This window comes from Tachypleus tridentatus, chromosome 8 (genome assembly GCF_004210375.1).
Source record: "Tachypleus tridentatus isolate NWPU-2018 chromosome 8, ASM421037v1, whole genome shotgun sequence".
NCBI lineage: Eukaryota > Metazoa > Arthropoda > Merostomata > Xiphosura > Limulidae > Tachypleus > Tachypleus tridentatus.
In genome coordinates, this window is record NC_134832.1 from 29,100,602 (window position 1) to 29,127,515 (window position 26,914).

Below are 26,914 nucleotides of genomic sequence, written 5' to 3' on the forward strand. Positions count from 1 at the left end.
TTTATCTCATGTTCCGAACAAGCGAATCTTCGATTATAAACTGATCTTAGAGATGGTCCCCTTGTAAAATAGCGGTAAGTTTATGGATTTAGAACGCTAAATTCTGGAGTTTGATTCTCTGTGGTGGACACAGCAGATAGCCCAACGTGGCTCAAAAAACAAACAGGTCTTTCAAATATTTGTACAAAACAAAAGTAAAAAGAAATAAGTTGGTTATTAGTTCCCTTAGCAATATCTTTATGTATCATATTTACATTCAAACATTCTCATCAAATAGACTGTGTTATATAAGATAGTTGTTTTACAAGGAGTACAAAAATAATGCGGCGATAACAAACTTAAACCACTATGAGACAGTAACAATAATAAACCAAAGGGTTTGTGAAAGATGGTGGGTATATGCAAGCAGTTTTCTTCATACTGTGTATAATCACTTATAACATATATGCGGTCACTAAGCATGACGACAGAAAAAACTATGTGTTTCCTACAGCTGGCAGAGATGAAAGTGCCTATTCTATAGCAAATACATTGTCGTAGTATGTACAAAACCAGTTCATTAATTAACAGTTTACATTTGAAAGTGGTACCGACAGTTTAAAGAATAAGGTAGTGTGGTACAAGAAAGGAGACTCGAAGGACCAATCACGAGGTCGACATGTTTGCCAGATATCAGTTTTCTGGAGTTAAGCGAAACACATCGACTACAGGACAAAGGTGACTCACCTGGGGACACTATGTGATTAGAACGTCAATGCAATAGCTATTGCGATAACCGATATGCTGATAGTCACAAAAGGTGGCATGTTTGGTTGCTTTTCAATTACGCGCAAAGTTACACGAGGGCTATCTACGCTAGCCATCCTTAATTTAGCAGTGTGAGACTAGAGGGAAGTCAGTTAATCATCACGACCCACCGTCAACTCTTGGACTACTCTTTTACCAACGAATAGTGGGATTGACTTTCACATTATAACGCCTCCACACCTGAAAAGGTCTTCAAATTACAAGTCGAACGCTCTAACCACCTGGCCATGATAGGCCAAGCCGCAAAAGAAGCACGTGTAGAAATGTACTAATGACAAACGACGCGTAAAGAAAAATTGCAAACATGAACCCTTCATCCAATACGATTCATAAATTCGTAATATTTTGCTGTCTTAACGTGGTTTGAAGTTTGTGTTACAATATATATATATATCTTTATTTAATCTGAGTTACAGAGTGAAACGTCCGCTGTTAAATCCGTTTCTGATACACTTAATGTCGATCTCAATGTATTTCTGTTTTTCAACTAGATTTGTGAACTTTTACAGTTTGTTTGATGTAAAATTTACAAATTTTGCTAACACTACTTCCACTTGTGACCTGATATATTTCCATCTGATGTAACTCCATAGTAACTATGGCTAAGAGATTTAAGAAAATAAAGAATTACGAAATATAATAGTTTTCTTCTACATATCTTTTTGTTTGAAGAGGTAAAATAGGCTTGTAATATTTCATGTTTCCAATTTAATATAATTTTCAGGAGTCTTAGTCTACGACGATCCTTTTACCATGTGGACAGAGGGAACAATCAACGATGTCCCTATCGTTATAGGTGAGAAAATAAAAACAAAAGAACAGTTCGTTCACTGAACCACCATCTTCTAAAAATGTATGCTAGATAATACTGAAAAATCTTCAGTTTTATATACTGAGCTCAAAATAGCAACATTTTGTGATTTTCTTTTCCATTTTGGAATTTACAGGTCTTATATCTAAGAAAGGTTTTACATATTTTCTAACAAAATTGCTGGATAAGTTAGCTTAATATACATTTATGTTCAAAGCATTACTGGAGGAAAAAACATTTCCTCGGGGCTGACACGTTTAAGGTATTTATTATGACAGATTTAAGGGGTGCCGAGCTGAAACTGCAACAGGTTTTTATTGGCTTCAAATTTGAGATAATCCATAATTTATTGTTTAGTCATATACTCGACATTTACTATATATATATCTGGGAAAGAGGAAAACATTGCTTTCTTTCTTTTATGTTTGGCTAAATGCACTTCTGTAATGTATATAACTTAAGGTTTATCCAAAAGCAGTATTTAGGCACATAAAGCGTTACTGATCTTTAAGTATTCTTTAAAAAATGTACTCAACTGACGACAGTACTTAGCATTTGCGTAACTTCTATTCTTTGAATACTGGTATTCTTCAGGCCATATTGATCGTCATGTGTTGAATGTTAACGATATTAAGTCACAAGATAGCAGTCACTCAGCTTCATGTCATAATGATAGTTATGTGCTTTTGAATATTAGCTATATTAATCATCAAGTAACGATACAGCAACCAGTCATATTGATAGTCATGTTTCAAATATTAGCCATATAAATCATTCTGTAGCTTCTACTCATCCTCAGGTCATATTAATAGTCATAATTTAAATTTTAGCTAAATTTTAGTTGACAAAACTTTGAAGTAGAAGCTTTCCGTATATACTTCGGAAGAAGACTATTTAGTTGTAATATAACAAATATATTTCACAGGGAGTGCAGCTCAAGAAATAGGATTGTGGAGCGGCGATCGTGAGTATTTGAATACGTGGACTTGGGAAGATTTCACTGTTTATGTCAGACAGAAATTAGATACTGTAGACACTAATTTGACGAACGCGGTATTAGACTATTACGTAAGAAACTCGTCTACCCCAAAGATGCAGTTTTACACAATGGTAAGTGTTTAAATGTAAACGCGTTAAGATAGTTCACTAATTATAACAAAACTGGCTTTGCAGCGAAATTTTATCAAATAGGTCTAAATGAATAAATTCAATATTTTCAAATAACTTCTGTTCCCCGGTGGGACATCGGTAAGCCTTTGAATTTATAATTCTAATATCAACGGTTTGATTCCCATTGGTGGACATAGCAGATAACCGATAACCTGATGTGGCTTTGCTATAAGAAACCACACTCGCACAAGTAAATTATAAATATATAACTTCAATAATTTCAAATAAATTAGTTACTCAGAGTGTACTATACTTCTCAGAGTGATAATTTTAGTACAAGGTATTTTACATACGGATATTATATATTTGAATAAATTCACTAATTTAAATCAAAATTTCATGAGGCACTTTTAAAGGGTTAAACCTAAGGATAACTTTATTTTTCAGTTGTTCTATCTTAATTTGAAGCGTAGACAACTCTTAATTGTTCACAATATCGGGGTTTGGCCAATTGGTTTGAATTTCGCACATAGCTACATTAAAGCCATCTGCGCTAGCCGTTCCTAAAGGAAAGGCAGCTAGTCAATACCACTCAGTTGGCTACTATTTTACCAACAAATAGTGTGATTGCCCGCCACATTATAAAACCTAAATATTTTAAAGGGCGAGCACATTTGGTGACGATAATTCGAGCCCGCGACTCTCAGATTACCAGTCGAGCACTCTAACTGCAAAGGCCATGACAGACCCAATGGGCCGAGTAAATTCGAACAAAGAATTTTAAAAAATTTATAGATATTTTATCATTTTAAACTCACGTATTAACATCACGAGGAGCTAAATTTCAAGGGCTGTTGGGACATTCAGCTTTGTTGAGAACACACACGTCTGAGTTTCCTATGAAATTAACGTACAATTGAAGAAAAGTGCTTGAAATATACACTTATCAAGGGAAAATACATTGTAACTGGCGCTTATTCGAATTAATTTTAACTTTCTGCACTTTCCCAATACGGTTTGATCGTATGTACAACAAGTTTTAATACCACTTTCACAAATGATGCAATTTGATTAATTTAGGGTTTTATTCACTTAATTAATGATTTTTATTTCATACGAAAAAATGCTTTCATGGTTTTCTTTTTCCATAATCTTGAAGTGTAAGTTCTCAACCTTACGTGATTCTCAGTGGCACAGCAGCATATCTACGGACTTAATTGCTAAAAACCGGATTTCGATACTCGTGGAGGGCAGAGAATAAATAGCCCATTGTGTAGCATTGTGCTTAAATACAAACAAACAAACAATTACTTCTACTCGCAACTACACATGATTTGTTCTTTCGTATACAATTTGTTGTGACTGGGCAGCTTTGCGTGTTTCCACTTTCGAATTTCTAGCCACCCAGCGGTTGACTCTATGCATCTCTTATTACAATTAGAACAAGTAAATTCATAACCAACGTTATATATTTTATATGATGCAGAAGTAATATTCTTAAACCTTAAAAATTCAATATGCTTTCAGATTCGGATATAATTTTCAAGTGTATTTCAGGGCAGACTCAACGAAATAAATTATGCAGTTGTTTACTTATTACAATACAAGTTAATTAATGTACATTATGGTATATAATATGGGTTATACTTTTTGTACCAACATTTCGTTGAAGGAAACATTACAATTAGTGACAAATTTAATTTATAACAATTATATTATTAAATTCTTCAAGCCAGTTTTTCAACAACCATTCGAATTTTCCACACAACAATCTCATTTTTCCCTCTGGCACTAACATTTATGACCAAACTGATGAAGTTGCGATGTGTTCCAGATTGTCTCCATCATTAAATAACATAGTATTGTGCTATCGTCAGAAATATAATTGAAGGCGTTTATGAAGAGTTTCAAATTTGTTTCTTACCGATGGAATATGGATGATACGCTTATCTGCTTCATTGAGTAGGAACATATAGATCCTGTTCTGTGAATATTTGCACAATAGAAAGAGCAATATAAAAATCACGGTAGAATACCAATAATTATTTTTTCGCTCAGAGTAAAGCCACATCATGCTATCCGCTGTGTCGATCTCAAATTTATTCGTTTTAAATTCATAAACTTGTTGTTCTATCGGAGAATATCAAGATAATTACAAACTTGCTTCTTTGGGTACTTCAATATGTAGGACATTGGAATATTTATTTGTGAACCTTTTACAGGACCATGTTTTAATTTGGCTAATTTTATTTTTAATAAGTACAAAAATAATCTTGTGAATATATTCCATCGAGCTTATGAAATAAGATATACTTATAAATATTTTTATAATAGAATAGAGAATATAAAATAATTTTTGATAAATCATGATTTTTTCTATTTGAAAAATAGACAACATGTTATAGATGTAGTTAAAATTAATTCATATATCAAACAACAAATAAAAAAATGAGTCAAACTTATAGATATGACTGGGCATGCCCTTCACTGGAAAGCATGGTGTGTTTGGTATGAAAGTAATTACATAATTTATTTCAAGTAGTCCACCTATACTCGGATATACACGAGAGTTATTTTAAAGTCTAAAAATAGATTTATATTTTTTTATATTTGAAGATAAAATGTTTGCACAAAACACATTCAATACGTTCATGAATTTACTCATGATGCTGTGATGCTAGGCATAAAAAGCTACTATTAGATGGCTCCATAAACAAGGACGGGAACATGTAAGGCTACTCAGTGATAATAAATCGCATATGAAACATATTAAAACATCTGTTCTCTTTTCATTTTAAAATTTTAACGCACTAAAACTAGTCTTATATTTTTATTTTATTTTTTTCTACATAATTATGCAGATCTATTTACACCAAAAGCCAAATTGACAGATCGCTCGTTCCGCTACTTTAATAAAAATTATACAAACATGATCTGTTAACGGATCCAAATCACTATATCATACATGATGTTGATAGGACTAAGTGACTTTCATCATTAAATTTTTACGTTACAGATAGAACCGCCTGCATATTTAAATAGGATATTTTGTGTATACACGCTGGTGAATATATCTTGTGAAGAAATGTTATTTTATTTCGGAACTGTGCGTGATCTTACACAACTAAATGAAGCGAAATATCAAGGGAACTGTTTGTTAGTGTTTGTGACCAAGTAAAGAAAAGAATTTAAAATTACACTAAATACTACAAGTATTACATCCTAGGAAACGGCCCTGAATAAGCCAAAAAGTTAAAGATGGTGTTTATGTTAGATTACTATCAGTAACATTGGCAAGTATTAAAACGTTAATTCAAGGTGATTGTTTGCGATTAAGCACAAAACTACACAATGGGATATCTGTGCTCTACCTATCAAGGGTATCGAAATCCAGTTTCTAGCGTTGTAAATCCGCAGACATTCCACTCTGCCACTGAAGTCAGTTCAAGTTGGAGGAAGAGGTCTAAGATGTACCCGATCCACCGAGACCCTCAACGACCTAAGATCCGAACGTGAGCGAGTATGAAAGAACATATCGTACGTTGTTACGATGTAAAGGTAACGAATGTTTACTTCAAGATTATAGCAAAAAATAGAAACAACGGAAGCAGTTTTCTTATGAAAGAAATATTATTAATCAAGAGGCTAAAACCCTAAATTCCTGAAGTTTGATAATCCGTAATACTACAGATTTCGTACCACATGTAAAAAGTATTTCTTTAAAAAAATGCAAATTTTTCTTCTAGGTCTCAGACGTTCGAGCTGTTTGTCCCATCCAACACTTGACCAAGAAGGCATCTGACCAGCTAGAATCCAGTGTCTATTCCTACATTATCGACTATATTTCCAGTAAGGCTATTAAAATTGCGAACAAAACTCTTCCTCAAGTTGCCTTCAGTGGATTAGACATCATAGCCATCTTTGATTTACTCCATAAATACATCCCTGAGCCCACTGATGCAGACATTAAGTTCCATAGAATCATACAGGAACTGTTCTATACGTTTGTTCATACTGGTAAACCTTTCCTTGGTTATTCGCCCCTGAAAAAGGCAGCTTATATCAACTTTATTGGAGAGAGTGTTAACGAGAAGATGGCGCCTTATGAAAACTGCCACGTATGGGAGAATTTTTTGATGTTTGGTAAAATTAATTAACTATGTAAACAAGTTTTTTCGAGATTTTAGAGAGTTAAAAATGGTAAAAGTATTTGACAAAGTATACGACATAAAATATAAATGTAAATTTTCCGTTAAGTGAAAGCATGTGAATAATGTTGAAATTTGCTAGCACAAATCATTGTCATACTTAACTATCATCTTATAATAATCACAAATTTAAACTGTAGCTTGTGCAAAACATGCTAAAATGTCGTAAAGATGTATCCATAAGTTTTATAGATTGCAACTAAAACCTTCAAAAAAAGGAAACAAACAAAATAACAATTGTTATATACCAAAATATCTTCTTTGAAAATTTATGTCCACGTTACTCCCGAGCTTATTTATTTATATTTTTGATTTATACAATAAACTTGTCGTTTTGTTAAATTGAATATTTAGGATGAATTAAAATGTATAAATGGGTGACGAAAATGGTGTTTTTCAACACAAACACATATGTAGTAAGCTTAACTATCCTATTTTTTTAACTTGTAAAGGTTAATGTGTGCTGGTAGATAAAGCATTTTTCAGGACGTTATAAATAGACATGAGTTCCTAACACTCATACATGTAATGGAATGCTGTAAGATAACATTCCGTGTTGAAGCTACCATATATCACATTACAAATGCTTCAATTACGCTATTTGTTTTAAAGAAATTGAGAAAGTTTTGTATGTAAGGAATATTAATCTGTATTTCTATGGAGACGAAATTTTGATATTATTAATTAATTAAAGAAATTATAATTACAAATGTTGAGGTAATTTAAATTGCTATTAAAATATGTTAAGCCTTGGATTTAAAATGCATGTTAATTTTTGAAATTATGAAGTGTTTACAAGAACGATGTATGAATTAAACATTTTTGAATAATAAAAATAGTCAGGAAAGGGAAAAATAACGAGGAGGAAGCAAAAGTAATAAACAATATTCAAGGAAAAAGAATGAGCAGTAGACTGGAAGCACAATTAATAAACAAGTAGAAAAAGGAAAGTAAATAGCGAAAACGGAGTTAAAAGTAATAAACAAGTTATTATAAAAGAGGGAAGAACAGCAAACTAGAAGCAGAAATAAATAAGAAAGGGGGAAAGCAGCGATAAATTTTTCATGGTGCTTTTAAAGAATGGCCCAATTAACTTTCATGGTGTTTATAATGTATTAAATATAATATTTGTATATAAAGTTCACAGGTGGACAAATCGTAGCATAAATAACCTTCTGGCGTTTCGTAGTCTTTCTATTGTGATCTTTAACAAACTTGGATGTAATATAGGATTTATTAATATCAGAAAAACATTTTTGTTATTTAAAAAAAATAATTTCAAAATAGGATGAACTAAGTTTTATTTTTTGCACATTTGATGGTAATATGACCTTTAATTTGTTCATTGTAAGTGTTTAATTAACTTCAATTACACCACACCAAAAAATGCCAGATTCTTCGTGTAATTTTCAAAACTAAAGTCTTCAAATGGAATTGTACGAGTTCGTATGAATATTTTAATTTTTTGAATGGCATTGTATTTGAGAACAGCTGGAACTGAAAAAAAAAACAACTTTTAAGCTAAGAGTCAGCATTTATCTTATAATTTAAAATGTTTTGGAGATACATGCTATTGTTGGAAAGATACTTGAAAAAATTATTAAGGTTTCAAACACTTACAAATATTTTATATAAAAAAGAAAAGTATTTATAGAAAACAGTAACCAGCTTATGAGAAATTTACATTTTAAAATTTATCTTCTTGAAGATATAATTTACAAATTTAAACTTTGATTTTTCGACTTAAAAACAATAAAAAATATAAAACAAATATTCCTTAAAATATTTGTTAGTTCAGTTCGGTTCAATTGCTAATATCAATGGATTAATGAAGAATAAATGCAAATTTTAAACAATAAATATTTCAAAAATAGGAAGGAAGGTATAATAAGCTATTGTAATACAATCGCTAATTGCATTTAGAATTATTTGTTTGTGAATTTAGCGCAAAGCTAATCGAGGGCTATTTGCGCTAGCCAACCCTAATTTAGCAGTGTAAGACTAGAGGAAAAGCAGCTAGTAATCACCACCCATCACCAACTCTTGGGCTACTCTTCTACCAACGAATAGTGGGATTGAACGCCACATTATAACGCCCCACGGCTGAAAGGGCGAGCATGTTATCTGCGACGGGGATTAGAACCCGCGACCCTCGGATTACGAGTCGAACGCCTTAACACAGTTGGCCATGCCGGGCCTGCATTTAGAAGTAAACAGATAACATTTACTAAGCTACTGCACTCACATGCTTTGATTTAATCGTTTCTTGATAACATTATAAGACAATATAAAATCAAACTGTTAGTACCTTTTTAGTTCATCGTTTCTTACCTAAAACAATAACAATTGAAGCAATATATTTCTTAGCACAACAGATTTCTTTATATTAGAGAATTATAGACACTGTCTCATTGTAGACTTGCGTCTTTGATAAATTACGGTTGCATTATTGGTATAAAATGGTCTAAGAAAGACGCATATTTCAATGTTAAAAGTTCAACTTACAAAATAACTTCCGTCGGCAAGAATTACAGCAATTCCGGACATTAAGAACCTTGTGGTATTGAAATAAAAAAAAATCGAAATGTTTTCTTCTTCTTTGTTGCATGAATTTATTCATATGAAAGAAAGCGACTAAGTTAGTTAAAATACTAATAACACTAGTAATAGTACCATTAACTGAAGCAAGTTAGATTATTAAAAATATTACGGTTTAAACTCCAAAACCTGATGGAGTATTAAAATTTTAAAACCAGTAAGTCCAACGTTTCTGATAAAAAATAAGTAAACTTCAGACTTTTTTGTTGTTGTTTGCAGTTCTTTTAGTTTAGCCATATCAGATTCTAAATCAGATATGTGCAAAAATAACATTTAAAATATATTTGTTTTTTCCCAAAAGTCACTGTTTTTACGTTAAGTTCCAATAACTGTCAGTTTAGCTGGATATTAAATTTTTTTAAATGAAACATTATTTTCATGCATTGTGTAAGCTTTTAAACGGTTCAAACACTGAACTTTGGCAAAATATCCGAAACAAGTGTTTGTAGCAACTTTGATAAAATTCACATAAACAGCTTATTGATTTATTTTTTTATTTCAAAAAGACTGTCAGTTTTGGAAGACAAAGGATCGATCTGAAATGGTATTCTTACACACCCATGATGGAAATCAAAAGTGGTGAAATTAAATAGATATGAGAAAAACATTTGCACAAAATGCCTCACCACCTTCATGTTTCACCGCCAGAATATTTTACTATATGATAATATTCACCTCTTGAGAAGAGTCAGGCCTGCTGAGAACATGTTATTAATTTACACTTCTAGCCTCTTCCATAATGCCCTAGTGAGAACTTGCAACGATAACGATAGAGTCCTGGTTTCGATATGTGTGGTGAGCAGAGCATAGATACCCCAATGTGTAGCTTTGTAGTTTATAAGAAACAAACAAAACCTTTTGCATAGAGGACCCTGGTCATAATGCTACCTCCACTGGAAACTTATAATTTCTCTGAGATTGGTTATTTTCAATACTAGGTTTTCATGACATATATATCTCGTACATCATTTTTTTTTTCCCTTAGAACAAAATAAACTCTCTTTGTCTCAGCCATCATATATATATAGCTGTTTCTTATTGACATTCCCTCATGTCTGAAGAGACTGCGTAAGCCTTTGATAGCCCATCAGCCTTGGGCTTGAAATGAATTAACTGATAAAAAAAAATATTTTTCTCACTGTCCAACCACACTGATGAGTTCTGATCTGATATTGTACGAAAGTCAATAACTTGTGAGAGACCAAAGTTACATGTATTTTTATACACATCTTTAATGAGAATCCTAAATCATCAAATCAAATGAATATGAAAGAACTTTATCTGGTTTAAGGAATTTTTTATCGCAAATGCTGGTTGAGTTGGATTATTATTATTTTATTGCGTGGGTTCTTGCAAAATATATAAGGCATTTGATGGTAATATTAAAAACGATAATAATAATAATAATATAGTATGTTTTAATGGCTGTGAGATATTACTAAAATAGCAAAAATTAAAATACACAGTTCAATACCTAATCGAAAATTGCACTGTTTCTTTAGATAAATACCTAATCGAAAATTGCACTGTTTCTTTAGATAAATACCTAATCGAAAATTGCACTGTTTCTTTAGATAAACGCATTAATTCATCGAAGTTTGAATCGTGTAAGCTTCAAAATATCCAAAATAATTGATCAAAAACTTCCTACTACATTACTAAATATTTAAAATTAATGCGACAATAACGAATATCTTGTAAATCTAAGAAAAAACAAGTTTTCGGTGATGATAATGTTTCATTACTTGCTGAAATTTACTAAATTAAAATATTTCGATAAATACTTTGTCAACAGTTTAGAAAAGCTTCGAGCAACCTATAAAAATTAAGGTACACTATATATACACTATTCAAACACGTCATTAACTTATATTGATCAGAACAAAAACATTGAAAATAATATTCAACTATTTCATAATTTTTCCAAAACACACAACAGAGACACTTTTTAAACTGACTATAAACCTTTTTAACGTACTCAATACACAATATTTTATGTTTAATATTTCAAACCCTACTAATTTATTGATCCTTTTGCTTATACGAAGAAAATGTGGGGTTTCCCTGATTGGATAAATATTTTCAGTAAGAAGTAACGAGGTAGTGAAGTTTTTACACTCGTATTTTGCACTCAATTCTTCCTGAAAAATATAAACGTCAAAAACTAAAAGCTATCATAGGTGCATTGATTGATGACAAGTTTGATGTAAACAAAAATATAATCAAAATCCTTTTTTTTACATCTTCGATTTATAGAGTTTCAACTGGTAATATCCGTTTACTTTATTGGCTTCATAGGTTATTATGTTTAACTTATTTTGGTTTCATTGGGTTGTGGTTCTAGGAAGCATTTCGTTTACAAAACGGCCCGAGATGGCCAGGTGTTTAATGCACTCAACTGCTAAGTTAGGAACGGCTAGCGCCTATAGCCCTGGGGTAGTTTTACGCGAAATTCAAAACAAACAAACGAACTAGAAGCTTATTTGAAATTCGACTGGATATTTTTTGTGTGTATGTCAGTACCGAGTTTAGTTGTTACTTATTTTAATTTTATTGGTTTACTAAAGTGCGTATTTCAGTGATCCACATTGTAACGCAGAAAAGAAGTTTAATTTGGTTCGGGTTTTATTTTGATATTACTTTTCTAATACCCACTTTTATCCACAGTAAATAATGGACGTGGCAATCACCCAAATGTATAAGGAGTTCACATAGCTATTAGTGATAGAGCCTTGCATGGCCAGGTGGTTAAGTTACTCGACTCGTAATCCGGTGGGTCGCGGTTTGGAATCCCCGTCACACCAAACATGCTCGCCCCTTTAACTGTAGAGGCGTTATAATGTGACGGGCAATCCCACTATTCGTTGTTAAAAGAATAGCTTAAGAGTTGGCGGTGATGAATAGCTGCCTTCCCTCTAGTTTTACACTGCTAACTTAGGGACGGCTAGCACAGATAGCCCTGGTGTAGTTTTGTGCAAAATTAAACAAAAACAAACCAAATCGTTTAGAAACAATATTTAAAAAAAAGATAAAAGTAACTTTTATGACAGCATGCTTTAAGGCCACGAACATAAAATAGAATGTAAGATATATGCTTGATTTAGGCATTATAGGATATTGAAAATATCAGTTTCAAGTTTAAGCATTTTTGATGATTAGTGTCCGTTAAGTAGGTAAGCTTCAGTTACTGGAGAATAGGGATCACTGAATAGGATTTTAATTGTTTAATTACTTCAATAGGCTTACGCCATTACTTTCATGCTTCACCAGAGTATCATAATATGACTACATTTTTCTAGTGTACAGGTAGCGGTAACTTAATAACAGGACTAAGATTTTTTTTTGCCATTCGTAAAAGTTTACAAGATTTCAGTATAATAAAAAATAAGCACATCAGAATTCACAAAACATTAGGGAAGACAGCTATAAATTACAGACAATCGATGAAAACGCTTTAAGGTAATATCCAATAATTTCACACCATAACACTTCTTTTTTTTTCTGAATTTCGCGCAAAGCTTCACTAGGGTTATCTGCGATCCCCAATTTAGCAGTTTAAGACTAGAGGGAAGGCAGCTAGTCATCAACACCAACCGCCAACTCTTGGGCTACTCTTTTACCAAATAATAGTGGGATTAAACGTCACATTAAAACGCCCCATGGCTGAAAGGGCGAGCATGTTACCAGCGAAGGGGATTCGAACCCGCGACCCTCAGATTACGAGTCGAGCACCTTAACACGTACTTCATTGTACACACAACTTACAAATTAAATTGTTTGTAGTATACTACAGAATAGTGAGCTCATATAAATAAAATTAATGTGTCAGAAAATAACTAGCTGTACTTCCGCAGCGTCCTTGAAAGTGTTTTGCTTGAAGAATAAATAAAACCAAAATTAAGAGAAATAAATATTTTTATTTTGTGCTTTTGAAATTCATATGTCATGCTACTTTGTAGCCTACAGAGTGCACAATTCTACTCGTGATTCATGGTATGCGCTCGTTTTACTGATGTCACAAGAGTGTAAACTGCAATGCAGAGCGTCCATTATGTGACATCATTTTGGCATCTACTGATTGACTATATTGTGGTGCGAGTTATACAAAAGTTATTAACAGTGTAATTTATTGAAGAATTATAGCCTTCTCTTGTTTCGGGTAACAAAGCAATAGACCACATAGGAAAAAGACCAAATAAGAAACTGGGATCATCAAAATATTGGTACTCACTCCCCTTCCTGATCCAAGTATTTATGAATTAAAGCGTAGAAGCTAAAAGGTAGCAAATCTATTCGATCATGAAAGGTCTTCTCATTCTATCAATACCAAATTATATGTAGTCTTATTCTATTATATATAAACGTAAAATGGTCGTATGGAATGCATTGTTGCAGTTACATTTATAATAGAAGAAAATTATCGTTGACGAATGACTACAATATTTCATTTTTCGATGATTGTTTGTTTGTTTAGAATTAAGCACAAAGCTACTCAATGGGCTCTCTGTGCTCTGGCCATAACGGGTATCGAAACCCGGTTTCTGGTGTGTAAGTCCGCAGGTACCACTGTGCCACTGTGGGGCATTTTTCGATGAAGCAAATTTTTTTTAAATCTTCACTTAAGGATGATACATAAAAAAACATAAAAAGTTTATGTTTGAGTATCGAGTAAATGAGGCCCGCTACCTTACGGCAAAATTACACAGGCCTGCAATGGTTTTATTGTCTTGAAATGTTTACATATTATATGGTAATTCCTGTATTCTTTGAAGTTTATATGTATTTTTCTCCATCACGTACAGGTTTCTCACAAAACGTCATAACGCAATACAATGAAAAAACCACAACACATTAAAAGACGTAGATTTTACAAAAAAAAAGCAAAACAAAAAGGGATGAACGAGGATATATATTCCTTTGACATAAATGCTCTTCCTTTTTTCTTTAGTTTTTTTTTTTTTGTTAGCAAGCATAATAATAACAAATGTTCATTGCAGTAAACGAAATAATAATTTGATCTAAGTCTGAGTTCTTTTCTTCGTGATTTGTAAAAAAAAAAATTATGTGATAGAAAAAAAAAGATTATTATTTGCGAAATTTGCTAGCTGAATTTTGGAAAAGTCTTTAGTAAAACCCAAACAACTTTTACAAAATTCAAATTTTCAGGCTTGTGTTATTCACAGCAGATTTAAACCGGACATTCACAAATTTATTACGATAAATAAATATGGGAAGAAAGGCATTGAATACGCAGCGTTGTTAGTCGTCGCCGCGAAAAGATATATTCTATTCACAGATATAAATTATTTTTTATTTGAATTATAGATAATTTAATTTATCGTTTTTATTTTAATTAAAAATCAGATTCGCTTAGAAATGATATACTACATTCATGTCAGATAAATGTTTTTCAGTTTATACTATTCTCATAACCTAAAATAAATATTATAAAATAACACGTGAAATTATTATTGTAACCAGCGTAAGAATAATTTGTTTGTTTTTAAGCTCAGTCCTTAGCTGATATAGTGGTAAATCTACGGACTTACAACGTTAAAATACAGGGGTTCGATTCTCCTCGGTGGACTTAGCAGATAGTACGATGTTGCTGCGCTATAAGAAAACACATTTTAAGTTTCGTTCAGAATATATTTCCGAAGGGAAACTAATTTCATAAACTTTGAAACAATTGTAAAATCTCTTGAGTTTTTCAGATTAGTCATCAGAATTGATCCAGGAGGGTTTAGAGGATAAAGTACTCAATAAAGAAAGAATCAAAGATGATATTATAAATCAAACTGTTCTACAGTGTCATTCTCGCAATGTTCACTTCTTCACTTATCTTGATTTAGCTGCCATCTGTCTATTAGTAATGAAATTAAAATGTATTATTACAAACACAAAACTTCTTGTCGTTCTTACAACTCAAGTAAGATGCTGTACAAATATTAAATGAGCCTTCCGAAGACTGGCAGAAATAAGAGCCAATATTGAAATACTCTAATTATATATATTCTAGGTTTTAAATGTTTAATATATTTAAGCCATAAGTTTAAAGATAATATTATCTACGTATTTATAGAAATGAAATCAAAAACCAGCAGAGAAACGTTGATTTTAATTCCTAATTCCTAATAATTCGTGCAAAACAATTGTAAAGAGTAAGAAATTATTGTTATATCTAAAAAAGGGAGAACTATTTTATACTTTTGTTTTCTTACATGTTGTTGAGCGCAAAGCTACACAATGGCTATTTGTTCACTACTCAATGTATGTATCAAAATTAGATTTCTAACACTTATAAACCCTTAGATTACCGCTGGGCCACTGGAAAAACGTACTTTATGCATAATAATTTCAAATCGACATATTCCCCTCAGTGGACTCAGCAAACAGCCTGATGTGGCTTTGCCATAGGAAAATACACACACATATCGACATAAAGTAGTTTTAAAAAGATTAGCGATGAAAACATTTTGCAAAACAGTTTTTAGCGCGTGTAAAGGTAATACCTGAATATGATACAGTGATGTATAACACATTGTAGAAGTTTGATACATTAAACTTTTATGACAAAAAGTGAAATATTTAAATGTAACTGAATTAAGGAGAATATAGAAAATAAGATAAAAACTTGAAGGATTTTATAATTCGTAATTTCTGCAAATTCACGCAGAAGAACACCCTAGAAGTTAAACAGTAAATTAAGCATTTAAGAAACTAAAATTATGTTAGAGGAAATAACACCGCAATGGTATATTTAAAGATTTATCAAGACGATAACAACTTCTAAGAAACATTATTCATAATAGTTCACAATAATATTTAAACTTTTTTTCTCTCGATATTGGCAGTTTTATTTACCTGCTCTTTTTCTGATTAGTTAGACCGTAAGGAAAGAAGTCTTCAATTGAATGGTTAAACTTGTTTCCAAAACGTTACTACATGTGTTATCTTTGCAGTTTTTTTATAGTAGTCTTGTGAGATATACGAATATTATTATTTTTTACATTTCTCTTTTGTTTGAACGCAAAACATTTTCTAAAGGACTAGATAATGTTGCGCTCTTTGAAAATCTATCGTTAATGATTAGACAAAAATAATACAAGTTACATTGTCTTCTATATTAATAACTAAAGAAATATATTTACTGCATCTCAGTAAAATAACGATTATCTTCCGTTAGCTAAGCTATTACCCGACAAAGGTCTGTGTGATATATTTATGCTTATAACTGGCGAACCTCCGTAACGATTTTCAATAAACCTGACGGACTCGGAAAGTGAAATATAGCGTCTGGGCTCGGATATATCTCCCCACGTCATTTTTCTCTAGCGTTGTGTTCGAATACAGCTGGAAAACTGTTAGACCGATTTTCACCGAACGTAGCTTGTACCCTCGTGAAATGACAATATTCACAATGGAGACTGCGTTGAGATCTCTCTCTTCATGTCATCCCCGATGAACCCTATTTTTTTTCTCTGTATGTTGAACGGTTACGTCAGCTAGTAAGTTTTCACTTCAACGTTTTACAAGTTCCTCACAACCAAAGTTTTGTAAATTTGCTTTAACTAGTACGTGCTTCAGATATTTATGTTTAAGTGTTTATTTTGATAAATGCGAAATATCTTTATTGCTCTACTGTGCTGGTTCTTTTCATCACATTCTGAGATATATTAGGATAGGCGATATATTTCGACTGTTAGAAAGCATATAATTATTTTTCCAAAGAAGTAAAGTATTACTTGAAGTAAAAAAAACACTTATATTGATCTTATCCTCAAGCTCCCTGATCATGTTGTAGCGTACTCACCACTGACGTAATCCCAAATTACTTGGCACTGATAAAAATATATTTAGAATATTTTCTCTAACATTCCACCCTAGCCCTTTTTTATAAAAGCTCGTGGAAGAAAAGTTAGTGGTAGTCAATGCAAAACAACAGAGAAATATGTATATGTAGATATAGATATATAAAACACACAAAAAATCTCAGTATCTGACTGTTTATCCGTTATCTAATTACTCCTACATCGCTAAGCCAACCTCAACCAAACTTTGTAGAATGATAGTTTGAAACAAGAGGCATGTTTATAGGTGTTCACAGCTCCCTAAACCCTATTATTGCTGTTATTCAGCATTTATTATCTCTGACTTAAGTTAACATAAACGACGTTCATCGATGGAACCACGTCCTAACAAGGAAAAAAAAAACTTTATTAATTTGTTTTTATAAAACAACATACATACCGTGTGGGAAAGTGCATAAAAACATTTTATACATATTTCAGAGAGTGCGATAATACTCTCTATGAAATAATGCAATGGAGATAAATACCACTATAATTACAATAACAGTTAAACTCAAATGAAGTTTCTACTCCAACAGCCAACCTAAGACTGATATGAAGAGCCGTTTCTTGACTTATACTCACTTCCTACTTTAATCTGTGACATTTCAACTTTTGCATCCAATGACCTTCAATTAATTAATCACGTGAGACACTGTGGAAGAACATTAAGAGCTGGGTGCTGAAAGTAGGTAGCAGAAAGCACTCTTAGCACCACCTCTTTAGCCGCTACCTCTTCCTCTTGTACTATTGTACAAGGTACACCATGTTTTAAGTATACATACATATATATATTGAGTTATTAAAGCTTATGCGTTTGGTGAGGTAAGAATGAGTACAGTAATAATATGTTACAAACAAATTGTGTGGAATTTTGTGTTATTTATCACAGCATCCATCCCACTTTTTTTTCTTAGTCGGACACAGTTTTCTCAGTTTGTATGTAATAATTTGTTAAGCACACTATCTGACATATCTAGTACCGATGAGACCTTTCGCTCACACTAAGGCTCATCGGGCCAGACCTTCCTTCCGCTTGTTTTTGAACGCTTATTCAATATTTATTTGTAAAGGTAACAAAAGTATATTTAAGGGCCGAAAACATTGCTAACAGCATGTTTATCTAAATGATGACCTAGTTCAGAATTTTCATAAACGCTTTTTGTAGATCAACTATTACTCACAGTTAAGACTTTTCTAATGTTTTTACTAATAGTCATTATGAATAGCAGCTTTTCTAGTAGAAGTTATTGCACGATGGAGTGAGTTCGATTATGTGAAAGGTAATTATTATTAACCATATCTAAGTGATTTATAAACCGGAATTTGGGAACGCTTAATAACAAAATGTTATTTATTTATTATTTTTATTAAAATTAACTATTTTTATCATTCAGAAGAAACTATGAACCAGAAAGATAGTCTGATGACTTAGTGACGCTATAGTTCGGATAAAGATTTTATTGACGCCTTAGAACTAAAGAAATATTTTTGTTATATTCACAGTAAATAATGGTTATTCAACTGACCATCATACACTTGTGTAATCTTAAAATATTTTACAGCGTCACTTTAAAACAAATATTTTAACTTAGTTAAATATAAGTGCGTGGTAATTGAATTTTAACTTGTTTGTTTATAGTGGAGTACAAATCTACATAATGGGCTATCTGTGCTCTGCCCCTCACTGGTAATAAGAAATCGATTTTTAACGTTATAAGCCTGCAAACATACCGCTGTGCCACTGGTTGTTGTTGATTTTTTTTAATTAGGTGGCACAAAAATGCTGTGAAGCTAGAATTTTACACGCTAAAACAATGCTTAATATATGTTTATCCACATCTGGCAACAAGAAAGGAAGTTATCTAGGCCAAAGCTACATCCACCGGTGAGTTAGCGGTAGGTTTTCTAACTTACAACGCTAAAATCTATAATGTAAATGTGCTCTAAAATAAACAAAATAGACAATATATGAGACTCTTAATCTTTGTTATTAAGAATACTTTATTTTATGCACTACAACTTAGTGATTTCTACGTCCACATCTGGTTCAGTATTTCGAGGATATTCGTTCATACGGTTGTCGTAAATTCCACTTTCATTGAAAGCGACACCTTTCGAAATTCTCGACAAAATGAAAGAAATAAGCAATACAGAAGAGGGCGAAAACCAACTCAACTGTAATACTGACGGTTTTCCCTATAATTAGCTGAAAGAAAATGCATGTTATGAACATGCAAATTATAATATATATAAATAATAATAATTCTTAAAAAATATTCTTTTTTAATGATAAATCTTCCCAAGTTTTCGAGTTTATATTTTATTACTCCTTCCACAGCAAGCTGTGATTATGTTATATAACAAAAGATTGTACGTAAGTAATCTATGATATGTAAACTGGCACGGTGTCCCAAATTATTAAGAACTGAATAATTTATATGCAAGTAGGTTTGCATATCAGAGGAGACAATAAACAATAATGATATCAGGGCTTTAATACTTATCATTGACAAAAATCCTGTCTTTGAGATTTTTCTACATTGTTTTTAATAATGTAGTCTACCATCATCATCAATGAACTAAACGTAAGCTATTTCATCTGTCAACATATATACAACGAAACAAAATTCACGTTATGTAGGTGAAGAGTATCGAAATTCTGAATTAAAACTATTTTGTTAATAACAACTCATTGTTGGTATATTCAAATTAAGTTAAAGAATAATACAGTTTATTAAACACTTACATTTTTATTACTTTCATTGTTTTAGCTTCCATCTGCCCAAGTCTGATTTACAACTGGTACAGCTACCATCACTGATTACCAAATTTAGGCTACTTTTTCTCAGAATATTTTGGTTACAATTTACATAATTTATAATCATGGCTTAGTATTAAAAGCAAAAATTAAAACGACGTGTTTTTGGTACGATCTAATAAATCTAATTTTAGAAAAATGTCTAATAAATATTTTATCTTTAATGGTGCCCATACGTGTTGATTTTCTTCCCTTTTCTTATCTTAGAATACCAGAACAGTTTTTGTTCTTTGCTAATAAGCACAGAGCTGTACAAAGAGATATCTGTGCTCTACCCACCACGGGTATCAAAACCCGGTCTCTAGCAGTATAAGTCCACAGACATGCCACAGGGGGAATACTAGAATAATCTTCGTGATAATAAATTATTACGAAATAGAATGAAAAACGTGCTATAAATTTACAGCTAGATGAGGTGACGGATAGTCACAAGGATGTTCATTTGATTTGCTACACACGGTTTGCGGATGGTGAAAAAATTATGGAAGACCTTCTCTTTTGTAAAAGTATTACTGCAGGTACAAGACTTATTTGAGATCCTTGACACTTTTATGTTTGTTTTGTTTTTGAATTTTGCACAAAGCTACTCGAGAGCTATCTGTGCTAGCCGTCCCTAATTTAGCAGTGTAAGACTAGAGGGGAGGCAGCTAGTCATCACCACTCACAGCCAACTCTTGGGCTACTCTTTTACCAACGAATATTGGGATTAACCGTCACATTATAACGCCCCCATGGCTGAAAGGGTGAGCATGTTTGGCGCGACAAGGATGCGAACCCACGACCCTCAGATTACGAGTTGCACGCCTTAACACGCTTGGCCATACCGGGCCGACACTTTTATATGTGAAAAGAACTTAGACTAGACTAAGTGCATTGGCGTTTGGTGGCCGCTCTATGTCCAGCTGTTATGAAGGATTGCAGGCACTCATACAAAGCAAAGCTCTTGAAGCACTGTGGACCCATTGCATAATCCAGAGGGAAGCGCTTGCGTCAAAGCACCTGAATCCTCCACTGAACCTAGTCATGGAAAGTGGTGAACTTTATAAAAACCTTGTGAGGATATAGGATCTGAGCACACATCTTTGTTGTACTACTGTAGCTCGCGATGGCAGGAACTCTATTCTTATCTCGAAGAAGAAGAATACGAATATGCTAAAAATTTCTTGGATATATGATTTTTGTCAAAAGTAGCATACCTGTGTGATCTCTTCGAAAAACTGAATGCGTTGAATCTCTCTCTGCGGAGAAGCAACACGCATACTCTGAAACTCGCAGAAAAGGTTTCAGCCTTCAGAAAAAAATTACTACTATGGAAAAGAAAAATGAATTAATATGGTGACAAAGACTTTTCTCTCTGTTGCAGCAGTTTGTTACATCCAATGAAGTTGATTTGACTCACGAACTAAAATCTGTTTTTGAGGATCACCTAACACAGCTCAGTGACTGGCTTGAAAATTACTTTCAAGAGATATGGAAAAGTTTGCATGAATCCAAGACCCATTCAAAGCTAAGGTCCTATCTGAATGTACCTCTACAGAAGAAGAAGATCTTATTGAGTCGTCTTGTGACAAGACTTTAAAAACAGCATGAAACTAACTGAGTTTTGGATATCAGTAAAAGATTAATATCCGCTGCTAAGTGCTAAAGCTCAGCGAATCGTAATGCCATTTGTGGCGTCATATCTCTATGAAGCTGGGTTTCAGCGGTTGCTGTGATAAAAAGCAAGTACCGCGCGATAATTAATGTGGAACAGAAAATGAGGGTGGCGGTATCCAATCTGATTCCAAGGTTTGAGAAGCTGTGCCCAACAGGCATATACATTCCATTAGTAATTGTGGTTATTTAAAAATGAAATAAAAATATTGTTTTTACTTTCAATTTGCCTGCATTATTTTTTCAAATGACTTACTAAGTTGTTAGGACATAAATACGTATTAAGTATTAAGATGTTTGGACCTAACTACTTAATAAACGGAACTTTTAGGTTTTTCGTTTTGTCAAGAGGCGCTGTGAACCGAGAAAGTTTGAGTTACGTGAAATTAAATCATATCTGATTCGATGGCAGAAAGACAGCCATCTGTCTTGCAACGTTACAAATTATCTTTCCTACAAGAGAATTTAGCTTGTTGCCAGTTAGAAAATTTGGGCACCATGTAAAAGAGAGAAAGGGAATGTTGGATGAATTTGTACCCAAACTAAACTGAAAAACATAACAATAAAAATTACGAAAAAAGGGGGATCTGATGCAAGGTACTGCCCTCTGCTACTCGAAAACTTAGGGAAAAATTAAAACTTAGAGTGAACACATAATAAAAATTATTCCATAAGCGGATTTTTGTTATTAAGCACAAAGCTACATAAAGGGCTATCTGTGCTTTGCCGACTATGGGTATCAAAACCCTGTTTCTAAGAGTTCAAGTCCACAGCCATACCGCTGAAGCATTGGGAAGTCTCAATAAGTGATTTGCAATAGGCTGATACTTTATCCTATAACACATTATTACATAATTGATATTTTTTTTAAAATATGTCGCAAAACTGAGTTGCTTTTCATGGTCGACTAAGTGGATTTATAGACAGAGGATCCGACCTGTAAAATTAATTATAACTTTTACTCCTAATCTTTGCCAAAAACTTTGGTCAAAACTAAAGAACTTAGAATAGGAAGTTTACTGTTGAAAAAAAGGCAAATATGTAACAGAATAAATATCTAATTTAACGCAAGACAAATGTTGATGCACATGTTTTCTCGAAACTTTTACTTATATACCCTGCCTTATGTTTGCATGGTGATTTGAAATACCAAAAAAAAACATTATGTTGTTTACTAATTTAAGAGCCTCTTGTGACGAAAATCAAGAAATTACTCTATCCAATCATGAAAAATAAATCAACCAAATCGAAGAAGTCATACATCACAGGTTGCCTGATCTTATTTAGTCTGGTGTCAAAATCTTGTTCTTAGTGTTATAATCCTCCATATGTACCGGTCACAAAAGAAAAAGGCTGTGACAAGTCTTATATAGAACAGCTTTTTTAAAAGTTCCAAGAGTGCTGTATAATGCCAAATTATAAAACAACTTGTTCAGCTAGTCCAGTTTCAACTTAAAACTACGTCTGGTAATACATAATAACTTTATCATGTAGAAAAAAATCGCAGTAAACTCTGCAGTTTATAATAAAGAAAGTTTTATTGCTCATTTTGTCATATCTCACACTATCTGACATGGAAAAGTGAAATTAAATAGGAGTGTTAAGGTTATAATTTAGATCCAAAATCCACACTTGTCATATGATGCCATCAGATGGTGCCACTTTTGTTTACTTGGCACAATCTTTAAGTATTTAAATAGGCCTGTCAAGTTAACAGTACTGCTCAGTTAACCAATATTAAATTGTCAAATATAGTAAATATTATACCACCTTTGACCACGTGCAATGAATCAATATTAATGTGGTATTTTCGCCTCACAGATTTCCCCCAGAATACTCATGTAGGCACAGAAAGATAAAAGAATGAAATGTTATTTCATCAGAGGATTGCAATGCTGATGAGTCAACTCTCACTGAATACCACAGAATAATGTTGCTTTCAACAAATTCATAACAAAATTTGAGGAGACAGGTTACACTTGCGATACACCACACACAAAGTAGACTTCCAACGCTTACTAAAACTGTCACTGAGATCAGCCATGTCAGAGCAGACCAACAAACACAAGTGCACACTGGTACAGAAGTATCGCTCTGTGTTTGGATTTTCCAATACACTTGCTCGTAAGTCTCTTTTTGGATGTTTTCTTACAAGTAGCATCATGTTCACGCACTAAAAGAGAGATATTTAATTCGAAACGTTGATTTTACGTTGGAGCTTTTGGCAAGATTTAAATAAGGAAAATATGGTGTTTCAATATTTTCTGCTCTGTGAAACGCACGTCACCGCATGTTTCATTCCTTACACACATTTTCAAAGTGATAGTTTGATGTGATTTTCCAGCTCACTTTATTATTGGGCCATAGTTTTATTAAAAGAACAATTAGCACATGGACTGAAAATATTCATAGTTAATGTTATATGATACTATGCAATGTGTACAAGAAATATAATCATCATGCTGCAGCCATAAAATATGAAGAAATCTGTAAATTTTCTGCAGGATGGCAGACCTTTGCAAATTGGTAACAAAATGAAACACGTTTTGTGGAAACCCTTTCAGGACAGAATAATGTCATATCACTTTTCTTGTCAATCGCTACTTTGGTCAATGATACTAACACCAGCTAATTTTGGGGCTATAGGTGTTTCTAAAGTTATGCACATGCAGTGGACAGCCTCCATAATTCCTTCCAGTCTTTAATGATACAATAACCCGAGAAGTGACCAACATACAAGAGGAAATGCATATTTAAAGTTTCTTTTATTGTCCAATATTTCCTCTATATCTTTATTGCTTAACGCGGTACTTCCCGATTTCTTTCTATCAACAGTTAATTTCTGGTGTTTAATTTATTAACCTTTCGCCACTTTTATACTTTTAGACGTATATTTGAATACTTTACATTTTTCGATGTATAATTTAATATGGATCCTTGACCGTTTTCACATAGATGCAGTTCTTTTTTGACAGTTGTTCTGATTGCTCAGACACTAAGTCATACTGGTGCCCCTGGTGATAACATGTGACACATGATAACCCTTAACACCCAATGCAATTTCACCTTCTATTTCCGTACTGTTTGCGACACTTTCAGCAACTCTGCTCATGTATCCTATTTTGTTAAACACTTGATCAGTAAACATCAGTATGTATAAGAGTCAGGTGTCAGTCAGTCAGTTAACACTCGATTTCTCCAAATCTCCGAGTTACCCAAGTTCAATTCCTTTAATACTTCCTCATTTGATTACCCGTTCCAATTTTTGGTTGAACTTAAGCGTTAACATAGGCGTAAGTAACTCCTAAATTTCAACACTTTTTTTGCTATATAAAAACCTGTCAAAGAGGGAGTTTCCAAGACCAGACCAAGCTTAGCGTTATATTATTGACATCACTTCATCTAAATCATTATGACATCAAGCTAGGTAGTATACGAAAAGGAAAGCCGGAAAGACTTGCATGACCGAAAACATAGAAGAATCTCCAGCGGCCTAGTGGTATGTCTGCAGATTTACAACACTAGAAACCGGATTTTGATGACTGTGGTAGTCAGAGCAGAGATAACTTACGGTGTAGCTTTGTGCCTAAACTTCAAACAAACAAACAAGACACAGAAGTGTATTCGCACCTTATCAACCCTGAAATAAGTCATAAATTAGCGCAAATCTATGTTTGGAAATTATTATGAAAAAGTCTTGTTAAAACAGATTAAAAATACCAATTACCTGTTGAAAAGAGGACGACTTTACTTCAGAAGAAGAACATTTGTGAATGCAATCACATGGTAACCGTATTTTTAGTCCTCAATCCAAAGACATCTGTATAGAACATGTTACTCAGATCTATACAAAGGATTCAGGGGTAATATGCCCGGTATAGTCAGGTGGTTAGGGCGCTTGACTCATAATCTGATGGTCGCGGGTTCGAATCCCCGTCACACCAAACATGCTCGCCCTTTCAGCCGTAGGGGCGTTATATAGTGTCGGTCAATCCCACTATTCGTTGGTAAAAGAGTAGCCCACGAGTTGGCAGTGAGTGGTGATGACTAGCTGTCTTTAATCTAGCCATACACTGCTAAATTAGGGACGGCTACCGCAGATAGCCCTATTGTAGTTTTGCGCAAAATTCAAAAGAAATAAACACACAAACCGGAGCAATGTGTACAATGACTTTTATATTGTCTTTTTTATTTCTTTTGGGTATTGCCAATTTTATACGGATTAGGTTTGGCTTCTAGTGATTTCTTGCCATTTTTTAAAATATTTTATATTAGTAATTCACCTTTAAACATAAGTGAATAATCATAAACTCTCATTCCTAGAAACGTTGATTCGTAATAGCGACTTTATGAGTTTTATGTCAATTGCATTTAAATAAAACTCTTCAAGATCTTACTTTATTTTGCCTACAAAATTTCAAGTACTTAGAGTTTCTGCATAAATAATTTAATTATATGAAATAATACAGTTGAGACGTAGTTTCAAGCCTATTTCTCACTTACATAACTTTTAAAACTTAATTAATGTATTCCTTTACTTGTTTGGATAAATTATAAGATCATTCTTGGTTGAATTAATTGTCTTTCACTAATAATTGCCTGTGGATGATGAAATATATTCGTATTTTTATTCATAAGTCATCGAACGTTTACTCGAGACTGTTTAAATATCAGGCTTGACAAGAATTACATACAGAATGCATTACTCTATAGGGCCCGGCGTGGCTAGGTGGGTTAAGGCGTTCGACTCGTAATCTGAGGGTCGCGGGTTCGCATCCCCGTCGCGCCAAACATGCTCGCCCTTTCAGCCGTGGGGGCGTTATAATGTGACGGTTAATCCCACTATTCGTTGGTAAAATAGTAGCCCAAGAGTTGGCGGTGGGTGGTGATGACTAGCTGCCTTCCCTCTAGTCTTACACTGCTAAATTAGGGACGGCTAGCGCAGATAGCTCTCGAGTAGCTTTGTACGAAATTAAAAACAAACAAACAAACCGGAGCTGGCTATCAGTTTCATTGTTAAAACACGATATCGGTGTCATGAAATTATTTATGAAAA

The 26,914-nt window shown here is 33.1% G+C and overlaps 1 protein-coding gene across 1 annotated transcript in view; it reads left to right on the forward strand.

Annotated features, from left to right (window-relative positions):
* LOC143222060 (neurotactin-like) overlaps positions 1-7,529 on the forward strand; it is a 41,838-nt gene extending 34,309 nt beyond the window's left edge. The window contains exons 6-8 of the mRNA XM_076447915.1: positions 1,532-1,603; positions 2,544-2,728; positions 6,475-7,529. Of these exons, the coding sequence (XP_076304030.1) occupies positions 1,532-1,603; positions 2,544-2,728; positions 6,475-6,885 (668 nt within the window). The 3' untranslated portion in view covers positions 6,886-7,529. The remainder of the gene's footprint in view (positions 1-1,531; positions 1,604-2,543; positions 2,729-6,474) is intronic.
* Positions 7,530-26,914: the final 19,385 nt, after the last annotated feature.